Source organism: Macaca fascicularis, chromosome 6 (genome assembly GCF_037993035.2).
Source record: "Macaca fascicularis isolate 582-1 chromosome 6, T2T-MFA8v1.1".
NCBI lineage: Eukaryota > Metazoa > Chordata > Mammalia > Primates > Cercopithecidae > Macaca > Macaca fascicularis.
In genome coordinates, this window is record NC_088380.1 from 164624073 (window position 1) to 164637807 (window position 13735).

Sequence of the window (13735 nt, forward strand, 5' to 3'; positions counted from 1 at the left end):
ATAAATAGACAATAAGGTTTTAGAAAGCTGACTCAGTTTTTACTTTTATCTGAGCATTATGGAACTGAATTGCCAGAAATTATTTGGTAATTAAGCAATCCTATAGTATTTTCCCCAGATAAAATTTAATTTTGAGGTTAATTATGTGGCTTTTGTTTTAAAAGGTTGTGGCCAGGCTCAGTGGCTCATGCCTGTAACCCCAGCACTTTCTGGGAGGCCAAGGTGGGCGGATGACTTGAGGTCAGGAATTTGAGACCAGACTGGGCAACATGGTAAAACCTCGTCTCTACTAAAAATACAAAAATTAGCTGGGCACAGTGGCCCACGCCTGTAATCCCAGCTACTCAGGTGGATGAGGCACAAAAATCACTCGAACCCAGAAGGTGGAGGTTGCAGTGAGCTGAGCCCGCACCACTGCACTCCAGCCTCCGCGACAGAGAGACTGTCTCCAAAAAAAAAAAAAAAAGTTGTTACCAAATAATAATAATGATGATAATAAAACCTGTAGAAAATTTTGCAAAATAGTGAGATGTCTTTACAAAACAAAACAAAACAAAAACAAACAAACAAAAAAAAATAGCTGGGTATTGATTGAGGCACACGCCTGTAGTCCCAGGTACTTAGGGGATTGAGGCAGGAGGATCTCTTGAGCCCAGGAGGTCACCACTGCAGTGAGCCAAGGTCACGCCACTGCATTCTGGCTTGGGTGACAAAGCCAGACTGTCTCAAAAACAACCAACCAACAACCAACCCCTAGCCCCAAAGTAAATTTTGTTAAAATGTAAATTTAGAATGACTGCTAATGGGTATAGGGTTTCTTTATAGGGTGACAAAAATGTTCTGGAATTAGATAGTAGTTACTCCTACAAAACTTTGTGAATATACTATATAATAAATTGTACATTTTGAACTTAACACTGCTTGGAACAAACCTCACTTGATTAGGTATATGAAAATCTAGTTAGGCAGAGAGGAGGGGGCGGCAAAAACAAAACAAATCTAGTTAGGTTGGTAAAACTGAGGGACACAAAACCTCCTCCTACCAGTAATTTACAGCCATGTGTCACTTAACGATGGGGATATGTTCGTGTAATGTGCCATTAGGAAATTTCGTCACTGTACTAATATCACAGAGCATACTTACACAAACCTAGATGGTATGGCCTGCTACACACTGACGATCTATGGGACAACCTATTGCTCCTCGGCTACAAACCTGTGCAACATTGTTACTGTAATGACTACTATAGGCAGCTGTAACACAATGCTGAGTATTTTTGTATCTGAACATAGAAAGAGTACAGAAAAAATAGAGTATTATAATCCAATGGGACCACTGTCAAATAAGCAGACCATCACTGACTAAAATGTCCGTATGTGGTATATATGACTATATTCTTTAAAAAAGGAGTTTACTCAAGAATTAAAAAAAAACAAAAAACTAAAAGCAAATTTAATTTACAATATTTCAATTATTTCATCACACCTACCATGCAACCTAAGGGAATGACACTGAATGTTTTCAGAAAGAATAACATAAAAAAAAATGAAACTAACACATAGATTTTCAATCCTAAAAGCCAAATTATGTCATTTTGGATAGCAAAGAAAAACATTCTGAAGAAGTAAGAAAATATGGTAGGTACAGAAGCACAGACGACTATATTGCTATAGAATTCTGCATTATATGAGATCAGAACAAAAGGAATCTGATAAAAAGTTCATATTCACTAATTTAAAATTAGAATTACATTTTGAACATTTGTGATACAGAATACTGTGAGAATACTACCATAAATTAGGTAAATGTCTTACGTAGATGACAAACCATTCAGACTATAGTATTCATCTTAACTGCTCATACACTAAACAGGCACACTACTATAGATGCATTATTTTTGACATGCATAAACATTTTAGTAGGAAAAATTTTAAGAAATAATCAACATTTAGAAGTATTAAGAATTTCTCATTCAGAGCAGTTGTTCATGATGACTAGAAAATAGAACACAAATAACAAATCTACTTCTTGCATGTGTTTTCGATTATTCTATTCTAGGATTTAATATACTTTAAAACCACCTATGTATATACACTTTAAATTTCCAGCATGTGTTTTCAACATGTCAAGCAATTAAAGCAGATTTGTTTTCATACCTTATAAACTCTTCTCCAATTCTTTTTGTTGTCTTTTAACATTCGTGACCAAAGCATGTTCATAAGTTCTGGAAATTGTTCATACATAAATGTAGCCCTGAAAAAAGAATCATTTTCTTTAAGAGTCTGCAATATATTAATTTTGACAGTAGATGGCAGACTTGTTCTAATTTGGTGTTTCCCCGAAGCGTTTTTAAAAATTAATAAACATAATTCAAAAAATTTAGAAGATTATGTACTTCCTTGAAAATGTTTTTGCTATGTTTTATACACTACCTGGCACATATGTAAGTCCTACTAATTAATCAATACTTTGCAATTAATAATTTAATTAATATCATATTTTGCAAGCTCTTCATTCACTGGTACGGTGTCCCAGATGTTCACAGAAAAAAATTTTTCTAACTTGCACTTCAAGTTATTTTATATGTATTTGTCAAAATTTTACATGGTGAGCTACAGCATTATCTCAAAACTTAATTGAAAAAGATACATTGTGGGTTTCTTTTTTGAGCCAAATTTTTAAGGGAAATGGACTGCATAAAACTTTCCATATTACTATCTGAAACTTTCTACATTACTATCTGAATGATTATGCAAAATTTATATTCTGGCAGCCAAACAGTTTAAATCTGAAAGCAAATTTCACATTTCTGTGTTAAGATACTTTGATTTTTTTCTGCACTGCTGAGTCAAATTATCACTTACTTGGCAATCTCTCCCATGAGTTGCCCAGAAGGTCCCCAAGGATCATCGTTCGTTGCCTCTCGAACCTTAGACTCGATCTCTGAATAATTCATAACCACATTGGTGCTGCAGAGGAAAAAAATGCACGCACATACGCACAAAGATTAGCATCAAACCTGAGAAACACATGAAAACTTAATAATGACACTACGGGGTGTCTTAATGAGCTACCTCTACAGGGTGGGAGAGAAAACATCTTTTGTGCACAAGCTACCCCAAGGACACTATGTAACACACTTAAGTTATCTTTAAGCAGATTTTACTATTCCATTAGTCTTCAAGAATACAGATGAGAGACTGCATTAGAGCTGGCATAAGTCCAGTAAAAAATGGCTAAAGGTCAAATTAAAAAAAAAAAAAATGAACATGCTAGAGTCTATTATAAAACTAAGTTGTCAGTTTCTTGACCAGATCTGGTTTACATGCAATGCAAGCTTATGTTTCCTGCTTATAGAAATCCTATAAATTAGGCAAAATTATGTAACAGCTAAACAGTATCTATATCACATTTTTTAAAAAGAATAAATCAAAGATACCTACAGATGTTTAGAACCACTATAAATGTTGAACTATAATCTCTTAGTCTTTTTTCGTTTACTCTGTCATGTGCACTTCTATGTCATATATTCACTGTAACCCTCACTTTTACTGGCTGCATAATATTCCATCAGGAGATTGTATGATGCACACTTAACTTTCCCTTAGGACTTCGGCAATGATCTGGGCCTCAGGAGTCAGAAAGATCTGATTCCAGTCACTTACTATGTGACCTTTGGCAAAATTATTTTAATTATCTTAATCTCAGTTTCCTCAACCATAAAATGGGAATAAATAAGCATACTACCTCAAAGGCTAGCACAGCAAATGGCGTTTATTTAGCACAGTGTCTGACATACAGGAAGTACTCAGTAAATGTTAGCTATTATTATATTAAATATAATAACCAACACCAGCCTGGGCAACACAGTGAAACCTGGTCTCTAAAAACAAAAAGAAAAAATTAAAAATTAGCCAGACGTGTTGGCGTGCACCTGTAGTCCCAGCTACTAGGGAGGCTGAGGTGGGAAGATTGCTTGATCCCAGGAGGTCAAGGCTTCAGGGAGCCATGACCACCCACTGTACTCCAGCCTGAGCAGCAGAGCAAGACCCTGTCTCCAAAACACAAAAGGTAATATATATAAAATAACCATCTATTAGGAGAATTTCAAAACATCACGTAATATTTTTATATGAAAGAATTTACTTTGGAAAAAATAAGATTAAGATATGAGATGGCAAAATGTTTGGTCGTCAAAATGGAATTTCTCACGCTTATATGAATTTAAGGATTCAAAGACATTTTGAGAATAAAGAAATACTGCAAAACTGTGACATCCTGTAGTAGTATTCATTTGACATCGAAAGCTCCAATTATTACCAAACAATTGTTATAACAGGTGTCTGTGAATATAGTAATTCAATTCTTCCACTTAGCATTAAGTCTTAGAAATAGTGAAAAATCAGAATTTGTTAACTATTACATACATATACCCCACTTTTGCTATATGGTTTTTCAGTCGTCAAAAAGTTCTATTTTTAGAATAAGGAAGGTTTGGTTGAAATTGGCACTCAAATCTCTTAAATATAAATTTCAAATTTATTGCAAACACTTCAATGTCTTCATGTTTAAAGAACAGACCAACAAACAGGTTTGGGTCAAATTTTAAAGGAACCATTATGCATGTAAGTGTGACTTGCCAAAAAACTGAATCAATCTGGCTTTCAGATTTAAATTCAGGACACTGTTCTTCTATGGAAGAAAAGCAAAATCCTATTATTTTCTTTCAAATCTTGGAGAAAACTGCCTCCTAAGATACCAATTAATGTGGTAAAATAAATACAAATTCCTTCCCCAGGACTAAAATAAATTCATGATCTCCAATGCCCACCCCCACTTAAAAATGTTAAGACCACTAAGGAATACATTTTCGTTAAAATCCAGTAATGGTTCTATTACAACAGTTTTATGTATAAATGTAGAAGAATAAGTTTCCTCCTAATTTTATTAACCATGGAACCAAAATAAAACTAAGGCAGCCAATAACAGATTCACAATTTAAGATGCCACAAAAAGATGAATTTCAGAATGCTTTTGTTTATCCTGGTGGCTGAAGAATGCATGGCTTAGGCAGTTAAAAGTGTCAAAATGCAGCTGTGAAAATGAACAATGGCAATTAGGATTATAATTCACCCAAGCATTTCATTACCAAGAATGCACTTGAAATCTCTTTGCATTGTTTAATTTGTTGGAGAACAAGATGAAAGAAGTTAATCTCCAGTCCATGTACATGAAATATTTTTACCAGAGCCTTCATAAATGTTGTAGCTTTCAGAACACTACTTTCCTTGTTCAACCGACAAAGGCCCATGGGTCAAATAAGAAAGGTTCTGTTTCCGTAACCCTTCACAAGATTCTTAGCTGAAGGCTTGTGTGAGCGCTGTGTTTAGAGGGAGAGGTGGCAGAGAGCCAATAATCTAAGAATCTCATTTCTTTGGTTGAAAAACAATGGGAGCCATCAGCACATACTCACAATACAGTTATTAAGTATATCCACAGAAGGATATGGCAAATATAAAACAAAAAAATAACAGAACGCTTACACGAAGAATCCAGATCTATTTTAAAGTTATTTTCCAGGCCAGGTGCAGTGGCTCCTACCTGTAAACCCCAGCACTTTGGGAGGATGAGGCAGGTGGATCACTTGAGTCTAGAAGTTCACTTACCAGCCTGGCCAACATGGCAAAAATCCGTCACTACAAAAAATACAAAAATTTGCCAGGCGTGGTAGCATCTACCTGTGGTCCCAGCTTCTCAGGACACTGAGGTGGGAGGACTGCATGAGCCCAGGAGGTTGAGGCGACAGAGAACGAGACCCTGTCTCCTACTCCCCTCCCCAGAAAAAAGCTATCTTCCAATGAAGCTGTTGCTTTCAGAAACTGCAAAGAACCCCCCTCAAGATGAGATTTGATGGCATAAAGAATTCCAAAATGAAGTATTTTAAGCTTCAATTAATTCAGAAACAAATGTAAACTAAAAACAACACTGTATGGTTTGGCCTTATTCCAGGTCATTTAAAAATAACTATTTCTAAAAAGGTAGAAATGGCATTTTGATCCTTCCTTTCTCATGTTTTCTACTGCCCTCAATCTATGCCCTACCCATAATTCCAGTGACCTTTTTAAAAAAAACAATTCTTCCGTGCTAAAAATAAAAATAAAAATTTATGTCCAGATTTGAAAGGAAAAAAACAGCTTTTAATTCTGAAAACTTCTGACACAGATGTTTTAAGAATATATCACAGACGCTAGAGGGGGCACTCTCAACAGTTTCTTAAACACACACACAAACAATCCTCCAGACAAAGGTCTAGAATTTGAACGGCAAACAAAATTACAGAAAAAGACACCCCCCTTCCCAATAAATTTCATACCATTTAAACTAACACTACAGTCAAACAAGTGACTTATGGATTTTCACCAATCCTAAATTGAGATTCCTAACTTGAAATTTTAAAAAGTTATCTCTTTATATTCAGTTCTTGTTTTTTTAAAGTATAGGCCATTATTATGACCTTCTGTTGAAGGGTAAAAGTCTTTGGATACAGGCTTTTCTACTTACATTTCCTTTCATGTAATTATCATTATAACACTTAAAAAAGTAACCAAGAATACTTTGATAACACCAAAAAATTTTTCTGTATATTATTTTAAACCAGTTTGACAATATTATCAAAAGAAAACTTGACCCACAAAATATCTAATGATTTTTAACATTTCTGCTGTCGCCATCAATAACCTTTTATCTCCAGATTTTTGTCTGTATTTAATCTCTGCAAACATAAACAGACATGAGAATGTAATAATGGAGGGAAAGTAAAAGAAGAAAAATAACTTTTAAGAAATGCTGCTGTTTCACAAGAGAATGTAAACCAGGAAAAAAAATGTTGCTGTAATTTTGACATTTCTTCACCAGTATTAAAAAGTATCTGTAATTTTGAGAACAATCTAATAGTCACCAGAAAGTACAAAACGAGCCCTTCTCACATGTGTTCTATCTAGGCTTACTCAATATATTAACTTTCTCTTTGCTTAAAACAAAAGTCTTGAAAATGAGTGACCTGAAAAGTAGGTTTCTCTGTCCTGATAAAGATAGGTAATTATTAGGATCACACTGTTTAAATTTAACAGTTACAACTACTGGGTAGTTCAGCAGTATAACTGGTTAACAATACCAAATCTTAATGGACTCTAATATTAGGCCAAAAAGAAAGTTAACAGAGAGAATGAAAGATGGAATCACCAAAGAATGAAGAATACAAGAATAAAATCCATAGACACAATCATTATTGTTTATATTTATAAAACTCTTTGTTGTTTCCACAGTCTTTTACCCACTTTCACATTTGCTTCTCAGAACACTCCAGCAACTTAACTCTGTACAACTCAGCAACACTGACTCACTAGATCTTTAGTGCCAACTGTGAGAAGCTACCGTCCTCAACTTTTGCACACACGCTTTGATATGGTTTGGCTCCGTGTCTCCACCCAAATCTCATATTGAATTGTACTCCCATAATTCCCACGTGTTGTGGGAGGGACCGAGTGGGAGATAATTTGAATCATGAGGGCGTTTTCCCTCATACTGTTCGTGGTAGTGAATAAGTCTCACAAGATCTGATGGTCTTATCAGGGGTTTCCACTTTTGCTTCTTCCTCATTTTCTCTTGCCACTGCCATGTAAAAAGTGCCTTTCACCTCCTGTCATGACTCTGGGGCCTCCCCAGCCATGTGGAACTGTAAGTCCAATTAAACCTCTTTTCCTTCCCAGACTTGGGTATGTCTTTATCAGCAGCATGAAAATGGACTAACATATGCTTCCACAGCTATGTAAACACAGCCAATATTCAGTTAGTCAACGGTCAACTATTCAGTTTGTAAATTATTAGTGTTCATTGTAGCCCTCCTCTTTATTCCCCATTTTCTACTTATTTGACTACTTGACACTCATATAATATAAAATTATTTTACTTGGTAAGTTTCAGTCCAGTTTTTAGAGGTATAATTGGTTAAAAGCTAAAACGAGGCTTTTACTTACTGATAGTCAATACTTCTTATCTACATTAAGAATCATCGGTAAAATAATTAACAAGAACTTGAGCAGTCCTTATTGATATTTTTTCCTCTTAAAAGTTCAAGAATATGCTTTGCTAAAACAGAACTATACACCAAGGGAAAAGGTAAAGTATAGGTATAATGTGGTACTAACTGCTAACAAAGGAATAAGGAGGAAACTGAAACAGATTGAGAAGTATTTTTCCCAGTTTGCCTTTTAAATTTCATTCCTTTTTAAAAAACTGAAGTCAAAGGAATCTGTATTTTTAATATGGTTTCTTCTTTGTTTTAAGCTTATTGTCAAGACTTCACTCACCCTGAGATCAGGCAGTCTTTTATTTGAGACCTCTAAATGTGTTTTCATGTATGCATGCATACACACACCCATACTAAGATAATAAGAGACAGAAACATCTGGAGACAGAAATAAACATAACTTAGTTCCAAGCAACAGTTTTAAATAATGGTATTTTTTTCTTTATATTAATATTTTCCTGTATTTTCCCATTTTTTTCAAAGTATTATATTGTAACCAAGGTTAAACTACTAAAGGCCACTAAAAATACAAGTACTGTATCATCATTAGCTACATTTTTAACTATTTATAGGCAAGTAAACATCATAGTAGACCACATGAATATTATTTGTACTTCCAACATCTTGTTTTATCAGGTTAATAAGTGCAGCAAACAGTAACTAAAATATATGCATACACACTAAAATATGTACACCAAGTGCTATGTATGCAAAACCACAGAGAACAATTTAAGTACCCAATTTTGGAATTAATATGATTTTTAAAAACTGTATTAGGGATGAATAATTCTTGACAACAAAACCTGTATTTAAAAGTCACCTTTTACCTCAATGCCACAAAGGTTTCAGAAAAGATACTTTTATAAATTAAGTGTTGTAGAACAGTTATGCTCTTATTATCAATCTTCTTGATAATTTTTTTAACCATAAAACACCCATAAAATTAACATTGTAGAATAGGAGTCCCCAACCCCCAGAGCTGCGGACTGGCCTGTTGGGAATGGGGCTGCACAGCTGGACGTGAGCAGCGGCAAGCCAGCATCACTGCCTGAGCTCTGCCTCCTGTCAGAGCAGCGGTGGCATCAGATTCTCACAGAAGCGTGAACCCTGTTGTGAATGAGGGACCTAGGTTGTGTGGTCCTAATGAGAATCTAATGCCTGATGGTCTGAGATGGAACAGTTTCATCTGGAAACTATCCTCCCCAAGCCCTGGTCTGTGGAAAAATTGTCTTCCACAAAACTGATGCCTGGTGCCAAAAAGGTTGGAGACCACTGCTATAGAAGACAGTTTCCTCAAGTAACAAAAGTCTTAAGCCAGAAACATTTGCTCTTTTTTTTATGTTTCCATCCATAACATTACAGAAATTGTTTTAAGAATAACTCTAGAAGCTAGATAATGAACCTTGTGATATTTATTTTTTATCAGCGGAGACAGCCTCCACCACATTACCCTTATTTGCAAGTTGAACATTTTATAGGTTCAATGTTCATATTTTAATACCAAGTTATATCTCATTACAGTCCTGTGAAGAGTATCAAATGTACTGTCAATGGCCAAGAAGTCTACTATTCCTAAATTCAATCGGTAGATTACTTTCACTGTTAACAGAATATCTGGGGCTCTACAGAAATGATGTGGGGAGGTGGAAAAATTGATTTGTCCACATGGTGGGATATTCACCACCCATTAAAAAAAAAAAAGCCTCTCACTGATCTGAAAATGCAAATGAAATACAATGCAATGAAAAGTCTTAACACAAGTGACAACATGGTTCAGTAGAAGAGATAATTTTGCTATAGTAAACATGTTATAAAATAGCCACACTGTTAAAGCAATAAGAAACCATAGTACTCCCTTCATATTGCAAGAATTCTAATAAAATAAAGTATGGAAAAGTACAGAAGAAACAAATATCACAATCCTGGACGCTTCCTCTAAATAAACTCACTCGAAATCCCACAGCTAGTAAATGGCAGATTTAAAACCTATTAGGTCTTTCCATTCCAAAGCCCATTTTCTATTACGTCACACTGTCCTGTAATCATAGAATATATTCTGGTCTAAGATGAGATCAAATGCAGCATCACAAATTATCCTACAAAGGAGCTATATGCTGAATAAATATTTAAAAAGATATATTCTCAGTCACGGAAATCACATTTTCTTTGGTTTTAGTAAATATTAAAAACAAACCATCTAATTGAAAGGGAGGAAACCTATGTCTCCCCTCTTATACATGTACTCTTAAAAGTAAAGAAAATACCAGTTTGGCCGGGCGCGGTGGCTCAAGCCTGTAATCCCAGCACTTTGGGAGGCCGAGACGGGCGGATCACGAGGTCAGGAGATCGAGACCATCCTGGTTGGCACGGTGAAACCCCGTCTCTACTAAAAAATACAAAAAACTAGCCGGGCGAGGTGGCGGGCGCCTGTAGTCCCAGCTACTCGGGAGGCTGAGGCAGGAGAATGGCGTAAACCCGGGAGGCGGAGCTTGCAGTGAGCTGAGATCTGGCCACTGCACTCCAGCCTGGGTGGCAGAGCGAGACTCCGTCTCAAAAAAAAAAAAAAAAAAAAAAAAAGAAAATACCAGTTTGATTAGGGAAAAACTGAAATGAGAGACATCTAAAATCTGAAGCTCTTTCACCCATTCTGCAATAACAGGATTTCAGTTATCAATACTGAAAACATATAACCTATTCAATCCAATGATATCATATGTATATGGGATGCATATTATTTATGGCTTCAACTATGTACAGAAAAGACTACGCTGGATTATGCATCTTCTGTTTCCTTTTACTTTTCAAGAGGGAACACTAAATTCCTAAATGCTGAAACACAAAACTTTGCTTTTAAAAGTAACCATCAGGAATTTGCACAAAAATATTATATCCCATCTTTTAGCATTTAGCTTTCTCAGTCAAAAAAAAAAAATTACGATCAAATAAGTAAAGAACAACTTACTACCAGGCTTTGAAGGAGTCCCATAATACTTTTTAAACCTATTTAAAATAATTCTGGATACTCAAAGAAAGATCAAGATAGTTACTTGAGTACCTAATACATCTTTAAAACATGGCAAACTGCCTAAGTCTAAACTCTAGCTGCCTGTCTGTATGAGATTAAAATTACAGAAAATGTTGTCTTAATGTTCAAAAACATCACTTCCAATTGTTTCCTCCCCACATGATGTAAGACCATAGAAACTGGTACAACTATTTTTAAAATTATAATTTTTTTAAGTTGCCAGAAAATTAAGGACTGTATTTTTTTTTAAACCAATCCTACTCTTACATCAATTCTACTACCAAATTCTTTGTTTCATTCTGACTAATGCTGGCCCTCAATTTCAATAATCGTTGAGTCCAGTATTATGAAAGCAGAGAAATGAACCACAGAATTTTAATCACTCTTGGTGTTTTAATACCACTGAACACTGCTGATTGATATGGCTCAATATTCTTGTAATCGTAATTCAAATTTTTAGACTGCATTTGTACTACTTATAGATAAAATAGATAAATATTATAGAACTGTTTTATACGTAAGTATTTTTCAGTTTGAGGAAGAGGGGAGAGGAGGAGGGGGAGCAAGTGAAACACGGAGCAATATTCTGCAAGTAGGAAAATTCAAAAAGCTGTAAGAACTCCTAACATTCAAGGAAGATTAAAGACCCTTGTGTGTATCTTCAAAATTATGAAAATGGAAATGTCTGTACAGACTGCTAACAATCTCCCACATTCATCCATAAACTAAAGATCCTGTGCTTATCCTCACCACTGAGTAACGAATACACATTGTCACCAAAGTCTTATTTCTCATGTAAGAAACTTTTGCATAGCAGAACACTTCATAAATTTACTGATTCCACATAGATTTGACTGTGTCATCAATCCAAGTTATTGCCAAACTCGATGTGTTCCTCAAATATATGTAAAGTATTTATTTTCTGCCCATGAATTATCATTTTCTTAGACCCTATCACATTAACTACCAGCACAAGAGGCTGGCTTTGAGTCACTTTTTTTTTTTTTTTTTAAATACAGAAATAATTTGGTACCACAGCCTCAAAGCTGGAGAACAAAGCTAAGTTGTGAGGTGGATGTCAGGGACTGGTTTAGCCAAGTGACATGTTTCCATACATGCATGTGAGATCATAACATAATTATAAATTTCCTGTGACAATCCTTCCAGATGTTTTAAAAAGTCAAAACTTTGTACAGAAAAATCTACCAAAAGGCCGGGCGCAGTGGCTCAAGCCTGTAATCCCAGCACTTTGGGAGGCCGAGATGGGCAGATCATGAGGTCAGGAGATCGAGACCATCCTGGCTAACACGGTGAAACCCCGTCTCTACTAAAAAAATACAAAAACTAGCCGGGCGTGGTGGCGGGCGCCTATAGTCCCAGCTACTCGGGAGGCTGAGGCAGAAGAATGGCATGAACCGGAAAGGCGGAGCTTGCAGTGAGCTGAGATCCGGCCACTGCACTCCAGCCTGGGCGACAGAGCGAGACTCCGTCTCAAAAAAAAAAAAAAAAAAAAAAAAGAAAAATCTACCAAAAACTTACTGCATTTCACAAAGAATGGTTTCATAGCAGGAAATGTAACGCAAGAAATTTAATCTGAGCAATCTGATGAGTAGCTGACATTAACCTATTTTATACCATACTTGCTCTTCTAATCTCTAAAAATACCCAATACAGATTATCAGTATTACAAATAGTCTTTATCTAAAAATTTCAAGCTTAAAAACCAGTTTCCAAATCCTGAAAACTGCAAACTGTACATTTAGGAAATACATGGTACCTTGCTTACAGAAGAGTTTACCTAACATTTCAGGAAAATTTCCAGTATTCATTCAATTATCAGTTTGGATGGGGTAAAATTAACCAAACTCACTTTTAAATTTCTGAGATTTCCAACAACCAGTATGTTTGTCCTAAAATATAACTAGAAGAATAAATCTGAAAATTTTTTTCCAAAAGCAAGCCACAGAAAATAATTATTTTATGAAAAATTCAAGGTCAGAAAAGATTACGTAATATGAACAATCACTAAAGAATTCAATACTTCAAGTTTAGTTTCAAACGACAATTTGTCAGATCAAAATGTCTATATAAGAGGATAACTGAAAAGATAGGAACTTATAGAAGCAAGGACTAAAATAACTTATTTTATATAAAAGGTCATTAAATGTTTATAGTCCAACATAAAGTCTTTTGGGAAACACCCAAAACCACATAATTATTTTAATGCCTCAAAAAATACAGGGATTGATCCAAAAAAAAAAAAAAAATTTAAACCAGGAGAGTGGTGGGATTTCTGCCCCTTAAAGTCTGTCATTTAATTCTTCTTCCCCAAAAGCAACAACTCTTGATTGCTATTAAACATGACTTAAACTGGCAACTTTTCAAGGAAATAGTTTAGTAATTTATGTAACAGATGTGCAAAGAAAACTACACGAATGAGATAAGCCAAGAAAAACATCCTAATGTCCATAACTAAATTATGACCTGTGGAAGGAAGAAACTATAAAACCATTTCCCCTTCCTTACAACTTCAATGGTTACCAATACCAAATTTTCAGATTTTGCCCATTTTCAGATATTAAAATGAACCTAGACCCCAGAAACTGTTCCAAAAGACAAG

The 13735-nt window shown here is 35.2% G+C and overlaps 1 protein-coding gene across 13 annotated transcripts in view; it reads right to left on the reverse strand.

Annotated features, from left to right (window-relative positions):
* CLINT1 (clathrin interactor 1) overlaps positions 1–13735 on the reverse strand; it is a 73234-nt gene that overhangs the window by 28535 nt on the left and 30964 nt on the right. For all 13 annotated transcript variants that reach the window (XM_073994675.1, XM_065547008.1, XM_073994670.1 and 10 more), the window contains 2 exons: positions 2866–2970; positions 2158–2254 (listed from right to left, as the gene is read on the reverse strand). In XM_073994675.1, the coding sequence (XP_073850776.1) occupies positions 2158–2254; positions 2866–2970 (202 nt within the window). The remainder of the gene's footprint in view (positions 1–2157; positions 2255–2865; positions 2971–13735) is intronic.